Source organism: Mustela putorius, unplaced genomic scaffold (genome assembly GCF_011764305.1).
Source record: "Mustela putorius furo isolate JIRA1106 unplaced genomic scaffold, ASM1176430v1.1 tig00003913_pilon_pilon_pilon, whole genome shotgun sequence".
Taxonomy (NCBI): Eukaryota; Metazoa; Chordata; class Mammalia; order Carnivora; family Mustelidae; genus Mustela; species Mustela putorius.
In genome coordinates this window covers 8,426,905-8,444,543 of record NW_025422060.1, presented here as the reverse complement: position 1 = coordinate 8,444,543, position 17,639 = coordinate 8,426,905, and the positions used below count along the sequence as shown (strand labels likewise).

Sequence of the window (17,639 nt, the reverse complement as noted above, 5' to 3'; positions counted from 1 at the left end):
GTCATATTATCTGAAGAATTTGAGTGCTGAAAGATACACTTCAAGATCATTTACTCCACGCTTCCTCATTTTCTAGGTAAGAAAACTGAACCCCAGAAGAGGCATTCTTTTGCTTCTGTGTGCCCATATAAATACCAGAGTTTTACTCTGATTAAGAAGCAACACTGCACACTCTATACCCAAAATACATAGAAACACAGCTCTCAGTTTACCTTCCAGTTTCTGAACAAAAAATCTACATGAATGCAGCCATCAATAGCAAGAACATGGAAGGTGATGGTATTCTGATTTACCACCTAAAGGTCAATGTTAAATTTGATATCAAACCAACACAACAGAAAATAAGTAGGCAAAACGTGTAAGCTTAACAAGTATTTGTTTGGACTATGTCAATCAGGAGCAAACAAAGTGAACACTCTTCCTTTTCCAGAGCCATAAGAAGCCATGTAGGCCATAAGTACCTGTTTGAAGTCAGGGCTATTTAAGGCTATTCAGAAATTTGGCATGTTCTTCTCCTCGTGGTAACAGGGTTTCTCCTCCTATCTTTGGTCCTGTTTTTTCCTAGAAAAATGAAAATAGTTTAGTGAGAAATGGTTCAACATTTTTTGCATGGATTACTAAAACTGGTCACCTTGCAAACGACCTACCTTTAGCATTCCGTCTCGTTCCCATTTGAAAAGGCCACAGTTACTGAAACAGAAAAGGGGATTTACTCAGTAGTGAGCTGGGATGCATAGTCAACCGGGTTCACTGCACTTGCAGGAAGAATATTCCCCATTCAAACAGAAGATGATCAAGGTAACACTCATATTACAGGCTGTGCTCTAATGCTACTGAAAATACACATTCCAGTGATTTGAGAAATGGTCTTCAAATCTGTCAAAAGCTAGATACTTCAGAGATGGAACACTCAGTGATAGTATACAAGGTATGCACACAGCAGGTGATGCACACAAGCTTGGTTTCCCCTGCTGGGCATTGGGAAAAGACTCAGAAGAGGAAGTTAGCCCTCTGATGCCATACAGTTAAAGACTTCTCCCTTCCCCTCTTCTGGATCTAAAAGCTTGTGATAAGAAAGAATTATTCTTCCTCCTGATCTGCCTAATCCTTCTCCTCTTTCAAACCTAAAGATGTTTACTTCTTATTGTTCAAAGGGCCTAGAGACTCTTATTCTTGGTTTTTAACATGTTATGTGAGTCTGACCCTGAGCAGAGATGTGGCTACTACAGAGAAAGTCTATTTTCCATGATATTCACTCTGCTGAAACAAACAAAAGAAATTGTTAACTCACTGAAATATGGCTGCCGGCACTCTTGGATTTGAGAGGCTCTAGGGCACAGGGGATTGCCCTACCTGCTTCAACCTACTTCCTAAAAGTCTAGGCTACTCCAGCCCTGAGAGTCCGTCTGCATACTAGTGGCCTTGGTCCTAAGCCTCTGCACCACCTACCTTGTCTAGAGACTAGCTCATTATCAACTGAGAGAAATTTTCTAGACTATTGGTAGATCAATGATGAAATTACATATAAGAGCAATTCTAGTCAGGGGTCAACAAATTACTACCCATGAGCCAAATCCAGCCTGCTACCTGCTTTTGTAAAGAACGTTTCATTGAAACATAGCATGTCTACTCGTTTCTGTATTACCTATGACTGCTTTTGAGCTACAACACCAAAGCTGAGTAGTTATGAAACAGACCGCCTGGTTCACGAAGCAAAATATGTTTACTATCTGGGTTTTGACAGAAAAAGTTTGTCCCGTTCTGCTCCAGGTCATGAATTGACAAGAAAAAAAGTCTAGAAAAGCAGTTGTTACCAAAGTCACAGCGCCACCTGGAGGATGGAAAAGCATCTTGCTCTTCAATTTGTGAGTAGTACTTCCTGCTTATTAACGGAATTTTTCTGATACTCAAATGTTTACATAAGCTCTTAAGTAAATGTTTTACATAAGCTCATAAAATATTTTGGAGAAATCAAGTATCAATATACAGATAGATACTTTCAACAATTATAATCAAGATCATAGCAATTTCACAAACCAACCCCCGACAAGATAATAAACTAGCATGGGGTCTGGGTCCCCTCCCCAACCCCAATCAAGTCTGGAGACACTTGGAGTGAAGTAAAGAAAACCCAAAAAACAAACAAACAAGCAAATAGGTGGTGAGACTATCCTGGTGAGACATTCTTGGGTAGACTGAAGGTGATCTTGAAAGTGCCTCAAATTCCAAAGACTCATATAAATTGTCCTTTAAGAATAAGCCAATAAAGTCAGAAATTATTTTAAAAAAGAATAAAAATCAATCCCATATATTTGAAATTTAAACAACATTACTAACCCTTGGGTCAAACAGGAAATCATCAAAGGCATTAAGAAATCCTTTTAATTAATTAATTAATTAATTATGAACATATATTTTTATAAACATATATTTTTTAATTTATTTTTTTATTTTTTTATAAATATATTTTTATAAACATATATTTTTATTCACAGGTCTGTGAATTGCCAGGTTTACACACTTCACAGCACTCACCAAAACACATACCCTCCCCAATGTCCATAACCCCACCCCCCTTCTCCCAACCCCCCTCCCCCCAGCAACCCTCAGTTTCTTTTGTGAGATTAAGAGTCACTTATGGTTTGTCTCCCTCCCAATCCCATCTTTCATTTATTAAAAAAAAAAAAAAAATTATTTATTTAAGTAATCTCTACACCTAATGTGGGGCCCGAATTTACAACCCCAAGGTTGCATGTTCCTCCAACTGAGCCAGCCAGACACCCCAAGAAATACTTTTAACTATAGGCCAAACGTTGTGGGTGACACTAAAGCATAAGTACTTAGAGGGAAACATGTAGCTTTAAACACATTGATGAAGGAACAAGAAAAAAACTGAGTAACCTGAGTATAAGCAATTAACTGATGTTGGCAAAAGGATACAGAACAAACCCCAAAAAACAAGGGCAGAAAGATTAAGGACAGAAATCAGTAAACAGAAAGAAAACCAATAAATATTAAGAGAGTTAAAAGATGGTTTTCTGAAAAGAAAAAGAGAATAAAGAGACTTCTGTCAAGGTTGATCTTAAAAGAGAAGAAAAATAATAGCACAAAATACAGTAAATGTCTATTAATAAAAAATAACAAGAAACAGGATAAAAACAATGAAAGTTTATTAGGAACAACCATACATCAATACATTTAAAAACCTAAATGAAATGATTAAAAGGAGAAAAAAAAAAGCTGAAATTGGCAGAAGGGACCATGAACTGAAATGGTTATCAAGCCACCTTGGGCCCTAAAACCTGGGTCTGGGCCTAAGCCTAAATAACTTCACAGTTGAGATTTATTAAAACCTTAAGAAATAATCGCTATTTAATATAAATTATTTCCAGAAGCTGCTCAGTTTATTTTATGAGTCTCATATAATCTTTGTTCTAAAACCAGGTAAGGCCTATATAAAAACAAAAGAACAAAATAGGTCTAATTCACTTACAAATATATAGTGGACCCTTGAACAAGATGGTGATAGGGGTAACGCCCCCACGCTGTTAAAAATCCTCACGTAACTTCTGACTCCCCCACAACTTAATTACTAATAGCCTATTGCTGACCAAAGCTTTACTGATAATAGTCAATTAACCCAACTTTGTATATGTATTGTATATCGTATTCCTACAATAAAGTAAACTAAAATAACAGTATGGAGTTTACTCAAAAAATAAAAATTAGAACTATCTTATGGCCTAGTAATCCTGCTACTGGGATTACTCAAATAAAATGAAATCACTAATTTGAAAAGATATATGCACCCCTGTTTACTGCACCATTATTTACAATAACCAAATTATGGAAGCACACACCTACCCACTCATACACACACACAACAGAATATTACTCAGCCATAAAAAAGGGAATAAGACCGTGCCATTTGCAACAACATGGATGGATCTTGAGGGTGTAACAGTAAGTGAAATACATCAGTTGGAGAAAGGCAAATACCATATATGGAACTTAAGAAACAAAACAAATGAACAAAGAATAAAAGAGACAAACAAGAACAACAACAAAAGAAACCCAGACTCTTAAATACAGAGAACTGGTGGCTGTCAGAGGGGAGGCTGGTGGGGAGATAGAATGGATAAAGGGGATGTCAGATTTAAAAAAAAAATCAAGGGGGCACCTGGTTGGCTCAGTGGGTTAAGCCTCTGCCTTCGGCTCAGGTTATGATCTCAGGTTCCTGGGATGGAGCCCCGCATTGGGCTCTCTGCTCAGCAGGGAGCCTGCTTCCCCCTCTGTCTCTGCCTGCCTCTCTGCCTACTTGTGATCTCTGTCTGTCAAATAAATAAATAAAAAATCTTAAATAAATAAATAAATAAATCAAGTAGGGTTTACCCAAAGAATGAAAGGAAACTTCTGGAAGTAATGTCACTATCATAAGGTGAGCCGTTCCTTTCCTCTCTCCCCCTTTGGTTTACAAGGAAGTAGACATCTATAATCCCTGACCCCTGCAAAAAAAAAAAAAAGCACGTATGCACAGCATCCAGGTCACCAAGGGTGGATGGGAGCAGAGAGGGTAGCAAAGGAGGAGAGTGGTCATGGAAATGGCAAGTCAGCAACACCCTTTTGGCAGGAGGTGGAGGGTGAAGGTGCTGAGTGGGGGTCAGCCACCCACTCTGCAGTTTCTACAGCTACAGGGTCCCCTGGAGGGACCCCAGGAAAGTGTCTCCTCCTTCCTGTCCAGGTATTTGGCCAATGGACTTCTGGGCTCACCCAAATACCCAAATGCTAAGTACACAACTCCCCTGAGTTGGCCACTGCCCCCCCTCTTTTTTTTTTTAAGTGCTCACAGCCTAGAGAAACCAAAAACATGTGCTATAGTGCCACCTTCTGGAAAATAAGAAAATAAGAAAATGCTCCTAAATACAGGTTGAATTGTCAGAATCAGAGTGAACAAAACTTAGCCCAAGATAGGTGTTCAGTATTACAAATGCAATCACAGAGACACTCTTCAACAGGCACCATGAAAAACCATTGTTGTACAGTATTAAAAATAAAAACAGGGGCGCCTGGGTGGCTCAGTGGGTTAAGCCGCTGCCTTCGGCTCGGGTCATGATCTCAGGGTCCTGGGATCGAGTCCCGCATCGGGCTCTCTGCTCAGCAGGGAGCCTGCTTCCCCCTCTCTCTCTGCCTGCCTCTTCATCTACTTGTGATTTCTCTCTGTCAAATAAATAAATAAAATCTTTAAAAAATAAAAAAAAATAAATAAAAAATAAAAACAAAAACAACCTGACAATTTTCCAGCAAATGAGACTAAAGAATAGTGCGATCTAACCAATGAAAAATTTAAAACAGCTTTTATGAAGAAATTCAGTGAGCTACTACAAGAAAACTTAGAAAGGCAACTCAATGGCCTCAGGATTAATGAACAGAACTTCACAGAAGAAATTCTAAAAAAGAGCCAAACAAATTCTGGAGCAGAACAACTCATTAAATAAGATGAAGACTGCAAAAGAATATATTGGAAATAACAGCAAATCAGATGGAAGAGAGAATTAGTGAATTAGAAGTCAGGAAACTAAAAATGATTTAGGTGGAAGAGGTGAGAGAATGAAGATGTTAAAGATTTTATTTTGTATTTGATAGATCATAAGTAGAGAGGCAGGCAGAGAGAGTCTCAGAGAGAAGGAAACAGGCTGCCTGCTGACCAGAGAGCCCAATGTAGGACTTGATCGCAGAACCCTGAGATCATGACCTGAGCCAAAGGCAGAGGCTTTAACCCACTGAGCCACCCAGGCGCCCGAGAATGAAGATGTTAAAAAAGAAAAATCCTCTGAGATGCCACATCGAAACAGATCCCAGTGTAAAAGCCGATGTAAGAATGATGAGTATTCCAGAAGGGGAAGAGAGGACAAGAAAGGGGAGTTTATTTAAAGAAGTAATAGCTGAGAACTTTCCAAACCTGGTGAAGGAACTGGATACACAAATATATGAAGCTAGTAGAATGCCTTCTTAACTTAATGCAAGAAGACCTCTCCAAGAAACAATTACATTAAAGCGGTCAAAAGTCAATGATAAAGAAAAAATCTGAAAGGCAACCAGGGTGAAAAAAAAAAGATAGCAACCTACAAAGTATCCAGCTATCAGATTTCTCAGCAGAAACTCTACAGACCAGGAGAGTAGAATGACATATGAAAAATATTCAAAGATTAAAAACTGCCAGCCAATAATACTCTATTCTGCAAAGTTATCCTTTAGATGGGAAGGAGAAATAAAGACTTTCCCAGATAAAAGCTGAGGACATCACCACTACTAGACCTGCCTTATAATAAGAAATGCTAAAAGCTCCTGGAGCTGAAACAAAAAGAAATACACAAAACTCCGATTAAGGTGATATTCAGAATTAGAAAACTGTTAACCCTTAACTAGAATAGCATATTAAACTCTTAATTACAGTATAAAGATTCAAGGAAAAGAGAATTAAAGTATGGCTACTACTTGGTGATGACATCGCAGTACAAAGGAAATAATTTGTGTCATAAAATATAAAAGGGGAAAAGAAAAAAAGATGAATCCTTTATAGGTGAAGACAAATTGCTGACACCAGAGAAAAGATTATTTTACCAAAAATATGTTTTATGTGAACCTCATGGTCACCACAGGCAAAGATCTAGAGAAGAGACACAAAATATAAAAGGTGGGGAGACTGAACAAATCACCATGGAAAACCACCAACTTATAAAAGTAGGCAGAAACAAACAGAGGCAGAGGCTCTTCTGGTGCTAAGATTCTGCAGCCCACCTGAGGACATAATGTTGGAAACTGCAAATCTGACCTCTGCCTTATAGTTTCCTGCCGGCTGCCACAGCTGCCCTTTCTGATGGTGGAAGCAGCAGCTGGAGAGGCCCGGAGGGGCCAGGGGGAGAGCAAGACCACACAGGCTCCTGGCCCAGAAGCTCATGTCCGAGCCCTGTTTTGCCAAGGAAGGGTCGTCCGGTGGTCCCAGACCTCCAGAACGTGTCCAAACCACACTAATGGGCTGGCTCTGGCTAGGGGGTCAGTCCTAGTTTCCTGGCTTTTGAAATTACCATCCTTTAAAAAACAAGACAAACAAAAACACCCCCCCAAAAAACTCCGAAAAACAACCTTAGTGCATTTTGAGGTCTGATGGCTGAAGAACTCAAGAGTAATAAATCTTAAAAAAAAAAAAAAAAAAAAAATCTTCTTTGGGAGACCAAACAACTAGAAGACAAAAGATAAAATAGCAGTAGTATATCCTTACCCATCAATATCACCCTAAATTTAAATGGATTTAATCCATCAATCAAAAGGCAGAGTGGCTGGCTGGATGGAAAACGACCCAACCATATGCTGCCTAAAGGGGCACGTCTCAGCTCTAACAACATACAAAGTTTAAAGTGAAGGGATGGAATATCTATTAATAAATTAGAAATCTCTCAAATAATCTAATTTTATACTCAAGAAACTAGAAAAAGAGAAAAAAGAAGTCCATATTTAGTGGCAGAAAGAAGGAAATAATAAAGATCAGAAAAAGAGACCAGAAAAACAGAAAAGAAAGCAAGCCTAAGACCTGATTCTTTGAAAAGATAAACAAAATTGACAAATCTTTAGCTAGACTAAGAAAAAGAGAAGATTCAAAATTAGAAATCAAAGAGGAGACATTACACCTGATACTACAGAAATACACAGAATCATCAGAGATGACTATGAAAGATTATATGCCAACAAATTACATAACCTAGAAGAAATGGATAAATTTCTAGAAACCTACAACCTAAGACAGAATCAAAAAGAAACCAAAAATTTGAACAGACCAATAATGAATAAACCAGCATCACTCTGATTCCAAAACCAGAGAAGGAGGGGCACCTGGGTGGCTCAGTGGGTTAAAGCCTCTGTCTTCGGCTCAGGTCATGATCCTAGGGTCCTAGGATCGAGCCCCACATCGGGCTCTCCGATCAGCAGGAAACCTGCTCCGTCTTCTCTCTCTGCCTGCCTCTTGGCCTACTTGTGATCTCTGTCAATTAAATAAATAAAATCTTAAAAAAAAAAAAAAAGTAGACAAACTATCTTTGATGAATATATTTTTATTTATTTATTTTTTAAGATTTTATTTATTTGTCAGAGATAGAGAGGGATCGAGAGCGAGCACAGGCCGACAGAATGGCAGGCAGAGACATAGGGAGAAGCAGGCTCCCTGCCGAGCAAGGAGCCCGATGTGGGACTCGATCCCAGGATGCTGGGATCATGACCCGAGCCGAAGGCAGCTGCTTAACCAACTGAGCCACCCAGGAGTCCCTATCTTTGATGAATATAGATGCAAAAGTTCCCAACAAAACATTAGTGACTCGGGGTTGCCTGGGTGGCTCAGTGGGTTAAAGCCTCTGCCTTCGGCTCAAGTCATGATCCCAGGGTCCTGGGATAGAGCCCCACATTGGGCTCTCTGCTCCGCAGGGAGCCTGCTTCCTCCTCTCTCTCTGCCTGCCTCTCTGCTTACTTGTGATCTCTGTCTGTCAAGTGAATAAATAAGATCTTTAAAAAAATAACCCAAAAAACAAAAAACATTAGTGAATCAAATTCAAGAACACATTAAAAGGATTATACGGGGTGCCTGGGTGGCTCAGGGGGTTAAGGCCTCTGCTTTTGGCTCAGGTCATGATCTCAGGGTCCTAGGATCGAGCTGTGTGTTGGGCTCTTCTCAGCAGGGAGCCTGCTTCCCCCTCTCTTTCTGCCTGCTTCTCTGTCTACTTGTGATCTCTCTCTCTGTCCAAAAAAAAAAAAAAAAAAGAGTACCCAATGGGGAAGAATAGTCTCTTCAACAAACAGTGCTGGGAAAACTGGAGAAATATACACAGAACAAGGAAATTGGACTATTATCTCACATCCCTCACAAAAATTAACTTAAAATGGATGAAACACTTACATGTAAGACCTGAAACCATAAAACTCCTCAAAGGAAATGTAGTGAAAAAGCTCATCGATACTGGTCTTAGCCATGATTTTTTGAACACAATGCCAAAAGCTCAGGCAAAAAAAAGCAAAAATCAATAGATGGGATTACATTAAATTCAAAAGCTTCTGCACACCAAAATTAACAAGTAACAAAGTGAAAAACAACCTACAGAACAGGAAAAAATTTTGCCAGCCATCTATCAGACAAGGGGTTAATATTCAAAATAAAGAAAGAAGTTCTTCAATTTACTAACACATTGATAAGCTAAAGGATAAGATCATACAATGAAGAGAAGTTACCTACCCACAATCATAGTAAACTGGAAATAAAAAGGATTTTCCTTAAGTTGGTAAAGGTTATACTTGGAGGAGAAATTTGTGAAGGATACATTCACTTTAAGATAAAGATCAAGAAATGGAAATAGTATTGGAGGTCCGACCAGCCCTATCAGGAAAGATAAAAAATAGAGGGTGTAAGGATGGGAACAAAACAGGTAAAACTGTCTTTATTTGCAAATGATAATTATGTAGAGAAATCAACAAATTGCTGGCCTAAGAGTCTGATAAGCTTGTCAGAGGCAAGTTCACCATATAAAAAATTAATAATATTTCTCTACACCGACAGTAAGCAACTAAAAAATACACTAGAAAGTAAGTTGCCATTCACAGTATCAACAAAAGTGATGACACATCTAAGAATTAAGAATACTCAATATTTCTGTAGAGATAATTTAAAAAATTTATAAAAGCCATAGAGGATAGGATGAATAAATGGAAAGATACTCCAGGATCTTAAAAAGGGATGATTTCATATATAAAAGACATTAGTCCCCACAAAATTGTTTTATTCATGTAATGTGATCTTAATTCTACTTCTGAGTGGCATACAACTTAGTCCCTAGACTAGTGCTCGGAGAACAACTAGAAAACCTGAATGAAATAAATATCCTAAAGGGTGTATCGACCACTGTGGGAGAACCCCAATCTCCATCAACAGTTCCACAGGTGGCCCTCCACCAGGACAAGACCCAGACTCTCAGCTCCCCGCCTGGCCCTGAGGCCACCAAACCTCCCAGGGCAAAAACAGCCACAGAAGTTAGCTCATCGCTCTAAGATTCTACCCTGGTTCTGGTTCCCTAGTTCTTGTCCCAGCAATTCCAGGACCTTCAGAGAAATGATTTCTGTCTTTCATTCAACAAACATTTGTAACGACCCCCTATGGGCTACGCAGTATACTAAGTATTGGGGATAAAGCATTGAAGAGTTCAGGATCCCTTCCCTCCATGAGCTTTTAGGGATGGCCTGAAGCTTTAAGAGTCATGGAAATAAGGCCTGACCTTAAAACAGATTGTCCAGTGTTCTAGCAGAATGGCATAAATGGGAACTGAAAAGAGGATTTAAGAATGCCAGGCGAGATCTCCTACCTGCAGTGCTTTTTGGGGAGCCTATCCAGGGAGATGCTTCTGTTTCCACAAGGACACTTGAAAAACCTCTTTAGGCCGTCATGCCAGTGGTAGTCATGCTGCTCACTGATGCAGGTCTCCAAAGGCTTGAAGTGGGTATAGGCACACTGCATAAAACCAACGGGAGGGCACATCTGTCAAGAGCCTCGAAGGAGAAACTCGCTAGCTGCTAAAAGGGTGGTCTGTTCCATGAGGACTTCTGTTTTCTCGCCACTGCTCAGGCAGCCGTGAGCAGAGCAACCATCTTATCTACTAGCTGCAGCGATTTCTTCAGTCTCACACACTGATGCCACTTTTTCTTATGTTTGCCACAATTTTTGATCAGGCATGAAGTACACAATAACTTTCTGTAACATCAAACCAAAAGCCCCAGAAACCTTTCGATAGCTTCATCAGGTCTGTCCCAAATTTACTGCCATTGCTTGGTGATAGGACATGGACACTGGGGCCTCTTCAGTAGCCCTTTTATTTCCTCTTAAAAAGCCTCAGAATAGGATGTAAGCTTATTACTACTCCTATTTCATAAGCAGCAGAACCAAGCAGAGATATTAATAATTCACTTGTAATTTTGATCCTCAAAAGGACTGAAGAGTATAGGAAACAATAAGCAGCATTCAGTCTAAGAAACAAAACCCCCTAGCACTCCTGAAGCCCTCCCTGCACCCCCTTCCAGGCACTGCTCCCCCCGCACCCCAAGGGTAATCACTACCCTCCTTTCTAGCAGCAGAGATTCATTTGACTGTTTTGAATTTTGCATAAATGGAATCATATGATAGAAAGAAAAGAAAAAAAGAGGGAGAGAGATAGGGAGGGAGGAAGGAAGAAAGAAGGAAAGAAAGAAATGATGGATGAATACTGAAAGAGCTGCTGGGACAGAGCACCGTGGTTTCTGGTAATCAGAGTCTAGGTAAGTAACTTTTGGTTCTGGCAGCCTCCGAAAGTACAGAGCAGAGTGGTATGCCAGCTGTGGTAGGCAAAAGAGCCTCCCACACCCCCAGAACTTACACACCCTGCTCCCTAGAACCTATGAGGATGTGAGGCTACATGGCAAAGGGAGACCAGAGTTGTTAGTTGATCTTAAAATTGGGAAATGATCCTGGATTGGTGGGCCCAATGGAATCATAAGGGCCCTTAAAAGCAGAAGTGGGATGCACAGGGAGGAGGCCAGAGGATGTGAGAAGAGGGCTCGGCCTGCCATGGCTGGCTCTGAAGATGGAGGAAGGAGCTGCAAACCAAAGAATATGTGTGGGATTGAGAAGCAGGGAAAGGGAAGTAAATGGATTCTACCCTAGAGCCTCCAGAAGGAAGACAGTCCTGCCAGACCTGGATTATAGCCTCGTGAGACCGACAGAGACTTCTGGCCTATTGAAGTGCAAGATAATAAAGTTGTGTTTAAACTATTAAGGTGGTTAATTATTTGTCTGAGCAGCAATGGGAGACAAACACACCAGCTATGTCCTTAGGTTTGCTGTTTTGTCAGAGTACAAGCTGTTATCTCAGGAAAAACGTTTACTTATTCTGAATTTTCTCAAGGAATCCCTACCTTTTAGTGACAGCTGGTTCAGGGCCATCCCCTAGATGTAAAGGAGAATGTTGAGGTTTGAAAAGGAATAAAGACTGAGAAAATGGTACTTGGTAAGCTAAGCCTCTTCCTCCTCTCTCTCACATGTGCTTATGAGGAAGATGAGTCAGGCAGGATAAAATGAGTGGTAATGGAAGGATACGGTTCTGCAAGAAATATTTTTTGGTCCTATTTTATCAGTGTTCAAGGATGGAGGGTATATCATCTTCTAATAGACTTAGTGTAAAAATTCTGCAAACATAGAAAATAATGCAATTTATCCTTTGCCTTGAGATTCAATTTAGCAGTTTAAGCCCTGAGTACAAAGGGTTAATAGTAATTGGTCCTAACAGGTGATGCCAAAGGAAATCATTCAACTGATGTCCCAGGACTGTGAGCTGTGGATTGAGGGTGTGCTAGAAACTTGAGAAGCATAGGTCAGAAGAACTTGGGTCCAAAGGATAAGGCTCGCCCGCAGAACTAGGAGCTGTGGTCAAATCAGAGGAGAATCTCACCACCAACATTCTGCCACCAGAGCTTGGAGGCCAAGCGGGCAGGCAGCCAGGTTCTTGGCTGTCATGAGCAGCTTGCTTTCCAGCATAAATAAATGACCTGTGCAGGACTGCAAACACAAGACATGGCCCCATATCCCATATATCTCCATGTTGCGCTGAGTCACTAGAGGTCACAACAGCTCCAAACAGGGCCCAGGGGTAGAGGAATCTCCACTCACCGTCTTGCATGTCACTACTCGACATTTCACCTCTCTGATGCTTCTCATCTTTTCTTCCATTTGTTCTTTTTTCACCAATGGCTCAAAATAGCATTCCTGCAGCTCAGCCTCAGCCTGCAACGACAAGGCATACAAAAGACCTTGCACCAAATCTAAAATGTATTCAGGAACCAATTCAATAATCATAATAAAAACCACCGAAGAGACAAGCTGTTATGAGGACACCTGATAAGAGCTCAAGAAACTGCAAACCAAAAGATGATCACAAGGAGACATAAGCTCTTATTTTTCCAAAAACAAGTATGAAATCATCTGGCGATTTTTAAAATACCAAGTACAAACTGAAAATACTAACATCATTAACAGCATCACCGCATCAAGAGTGTGCATCAGAAGGAAATTATTTCTCCTACGCCACTACAGACTCAAGCCAAGGAAGGTATTCAGTGCCTCCCCACGCATGACAGCCTAGTCTATTCCATACTATCTGCCAGACCAAGCACCTGGCAGGAGCAATCCTTGGTTGTTTGGAACAACAGGGAGTAGGTGTGAGGGCAGAGAGAGACTGACAGCTGAAGGTGGTCACAGCTCAGGAGTAAGAACAGCTGCACAAGGCCCGAGGTGTCTGGTGGCCACAGAGGCCAGGAGCTCAGCTCTACAGCCTCTCAAGGTTGGCCCCAGCTTCTCTCCTGGTCACATTTCAGGTCTGGTAGAATGGTGGGATACATAACTGTCTCATTAGTCAGTAGTTTATCAGAAGAGCAAAGCACTCAGTGCACTAGCACTAAATAGGGACAGTACTGCCCCCATGGAGACATTGTGAAAATTGGCAGGAGCACTTTATTTTGGTCATCCAAACGACTGTTACCCCTGCTACTCGCAGAGACGGGGAAGCTGCACCCACAATGCACAGAACAGTCCCTCCATATGAAAGGATTCTTCTGACTGTTCTAGAAGTCATCCACCCATGTGGATGAAAAACCCAATTATAACCCTTAAATCTTACTGCTTTATATACAACCCTACAATATTTGTGCATGGTTCAAATATACATTGAATAAATATATCAAGAGTACAACTAGGCAACTCCTGTGTATATAGAAGGACAACTGTAGTTTGGTGTCTTCAAAAGTTCCTTGGATTATTCGCAGTTAAAAAAAAAAAAATTACACTGTCAAAGAAACAGACCCATGGTATTTAAGTCACCAAAAAAATAAAAAATAAAAAACAACACACCTAAGGAGACTTCATTTCTATTGTCTCATTTACATTTATAATCTTCTTATAATCTTCATTATTACTTCTAGGATAGTTATGCCTACATATTAACATAATCAACTATATACTTTTAATATAAGTATTTTCCTTCCTTCTTTACATAACACATAGGATATTCTTGAAATTTATAGTTAGGTTAATTTATATTACCCAAGAATCTTATTTCAGGGTAATAAGGGAGCAATCCGAAATACATGGCTTTGGGAGCAACTACTCCCAATGGGTTGGTAACTGACTTACAGTATTTGAAATCACAATATAAAAATACATGAATGGGTTAAAAAAAATCCCTCCCCGTATAGCAGGACAGAAAAGAACACCTATAGTGGTGAACTGCTTAAACATCAATGCAAAGCCATAATTATGAGGCAACATTTTTTATAACATTGAGGTCCATTAAAATAATGATAAATGATATTCTTCAATTCAAGGACAGAGGCAAAGCTAAATTCTATCAGAAATATTCCTGTTCTTCAAAGTTAACTCAGTCATATAATACATCTTGGTTGAGGTCAAAGAAATAGATTCTTAGTCTCACAACAAAGTGCCTCAAGTCTGGAAGGTATCTCTATCATTTCTGACCTTTTGAGCTCTTACCTCTTTAAGTAACCCTGTGTGCTTCGATTTTGCTTTTAGAATTTTCTGAAATTCCTCAGATTCCATGTAGGCAAGTTGTTCTCTCTTTTTTTTCCTGGCAGGCTCTAATTCATCTTCAGCTAGAGAAGAAAGGAAACACAGTAGCCGTCACAGAGGAATTTTGGAAAGCCAGGCAGTCTTATGAACTCAGTTTCCTCTAGTTCTCTCCATATCTGCCAGTCAGGCCCCTCACACTTCATTTACCCCACTAGGTACCAGCAGAGGAAAACTTTTCAGGAGTAAACTGAGAAGTAGGGTCTAGAATATGGGGAATGGCAGATTTGACCACTGGATCAGAATCTCTTTCACCTTAAGATAGGAGTGGACTATGATGATAGGTAACATCGAAAAAAATCTTTTTAAATAAATTGATGGTAAAGTATTACTGCCAGCTTCAGCGTTTTCAAAGTAAAAATGATAATTTGCAAACAAAGAAATTCCACTGCTTTCAAAGTAAATCTTTACACTAATATATCTGTGTAAAGATCCATGAGTAATCTTTTTCTCAAGTTTTTAGATTATGCATAATTTCATTTCAATTTAATGTGCTTATAGAAAACGGTCCATTCCAGTTTGCAGAGATTCTACTTAGGTATCGTACAGAGAGGCCACTTTAAGTAAAACAATGACTTCCAGTATCAGGGATGGTGATTATGGTTTGGAACACCTCCTCACAGATGGTGGCCTTTCCCACTACTAACTCTGAAATCCCCAGTACCTTGAGGAGAAAAGGTGTTCTTTTCTACACGTTCCTTTACTTCCAGGACATCCTGGGGCTCCTTTTGCTTCTTTTTAATGCTGTTTGGGTCTGTTTTTGTAAGAATCTGGCCTTTTGCCCTTAATTTGGTTATAGCAGCTAACTAGGAAAAAAAGATAAAAATCTTAATTACGAGACAGATATCTGTCACCCTATGTCCTTTTTCTAGTTATTAATCCAGGGAATTCTGCTCTCAAATACAAATCAGCAAAATATACCTTTTTTTTGCCTAACATTATTAACCCAGTTATTAAAATTGTAAAGCATGGAGACAGGTCTATAAGCTAATAAAATTTCAGTTTATTTAAATATTAAGTTAAACATCACTTATACTGTGTGGGCTTTCAGGACCGACAGAGGAATCACATAAACACTGTGGAAGTTTGTTTTACAATTAAACATGTGTGTCTATATCACGGGTACATGTGCAATTGTTCTGTTTTACAGTTTATTTGTTCAGTAATCTCTATACCTGACATGGGGCTCAAACTCATTACCCCAAGATCACATGTGCTCTTGTTATCACTATCATTACTGCAGGTGCAGCTTTGGCTTATAACAAGCCTTGGCCCTTCACGTGGTGCAGCGGCTAACTAGAACAAAGAGAAGACAGGCTCGAATTAGGGCTTAGAGTGGCTGAGGAAGAGGAGAGGGGGGTTCTGAGCACTCCCAGCTTCCATGTCAATCAGAGTAATTTAGCTCCTGTGTAAGACTTCTTTTATTTATTTTAAAAGATTTGACAGAGGGAGACACAGCAAGAGAGGGAACACAAATGAGGGACTGGGTGAGAGAGAATCAGGCTTTCCGCCAAGCAGGGAGCCCAAAGTAGGGCTGGATCCCAGGACCCTGAGATCATGACCTGAGCCAAAAATAGACATTTAACGACTGAGCCACCCAGATACCCCAAGATATTATTTTGTAAGGTTTCTTTTAAAGAAGGATTCTTTAACAACCATTTTACAATCTTGCCTTAACAAGTCCCAGAATTTGTTTCCTTTGGTTTAGCCAGCATTTAGGCCATCTCCCTCAGCCTCACAAGGAACAGTGTTGAGAACAGATAACATGCTTGGATTAAATCAATGTTGATACCATTATCACTTGAAATTCCTTTGACTCTAATTATCATTGTCAAGAAATAGCTGTTACTGTTTATCTTTCCTGATCAAAGATACAAAAAGTTTGCAACTCCAGCTATGTCCTACAGGATGCAAATTCAAATGTTGAAAATAGATGCCACTTACCTTTTTGGCTTCTGCTAAAGCACTCAGTTTTGGTCTTGGTGGTGGTGACTCATCAAAAAAGAGAATATCATCTCCTTCTGAGATGCCTCGCCCAAGCTTGGGCATCTGTGTTGCTGGCATTCCTTCCAGGCTGGGCAACGCAGCCCCCATTCGCAAAGACTGAGAAGAGGCCCGTTGAGAGGAGGGTGGCACAGCTGGGCTCTTGACCCCACTTGAGCTTTGGAGAAATCTTTAAAGAAATACACAGCCACAGATATGCAGACTAGAACACTGTAGGCTAGGCCACCAGCTGATAAGTAGTCATTAATAAAATAGTTGCTGCTTCTTGGTCAAGAATTCAGATTAGCACACACTGAGAACATGCTGGCTTTACTAACTCTGGTTAATGGATTATTCATTGATAAGTTCTAATTTCACCAGTTTAGAACTGATCACTATTTTTGCTAACTGGCTTTCTAGTGGGTGCCTCTCTATAGAACACAGCCCTGAAGGTGAGATGTGGGCTGTATTCCTAGCTCTCTGGTTAGCTGGGACCTTCAGGAACTCATGGAATTTCTCTGTATTTTAGTTTACTGGGATACATCTGAAAGTCCTTCACAGAAAGAACCTATAATTTGCATGGTGATTAATTTGGTAAATAGTCTTAAAGCCTATTAAAAAACAACAGTTGCCACAAACTATGCAGTCCGGAACTCTCATTTAATAAATGAAGAAATTAAGGCCCAAGACCCTATTGCTTTTAAGTGACTGGCTGAGGTCTAGCACGGGGTAATCCCAGACCAGGATTGTTTTCACTACCACATGCCCACTCCTGTAACCTCCCTGTGAGACCCTGACCAAAGAGATGTTTTTTTGGCTAGTAAAATTCTGAAAAACTTCCAACTGTAATACCTTCAAATGAGCAGGTGACCCCTATTTCACACAAGGCCACAATTCCAAGTATTATCTGTTTACATCATCTGTAGTGACATGAAGAACACCTCTAGAGATATTCCATCAG

The 17,639-nt window shown here is 40.0% G+C and overlaps 1 protein-coding gene across 5 annotated transcripts in view; it reads right to left on the bottom strand.

Annotated features, from left to right (window-relative positions):
• The window catches only part of MCM10 (minichromosome maintenance 10 replication initiation factor), a 41,410-nt gene that overhangs the window by 5,123 nt on the left and 18,648 nt on the right, over positions 1-17,639 (bottom strand). For 4 of the 5 annotated variants that reach the window (XM_013047047.2, XM_013047052.2, XM_004774890.3 and 1 more), the window contains exons 14-20: positions 16,640-16,868; positions 15,360-15,501; positions 14,603-14,721; positions 12,728-12,841; positions 10,395-10,540; positions 648-690; positions 360-561 (exon numbers count right to left, since the gene is read on the bottom strand). In XM_013047047.2, coding sequence (XP_012902501.1) covers positions 478-561; positions 648-690; positions 10,395-10,540; positions 12,728-12,841; positions 14,603-14,721; positions 15,360-15,501; positions 16,640-16,868 — 877 coding nt within the window. In that variant the 3' untranslated portion in view covers positions 360-477. Of the gene's footprint in view, positions 1-359; positions 562-647; positions 691-10,394; positions 10,541-12,727; positions 12,842-14,602; positions 14,722-15,359; positions 15,502-16,639; positions 16,869-17,639 lie in introns of those variants that run through there. The other variant, XM_013047049.2, reaches the window with a different exon arrangement.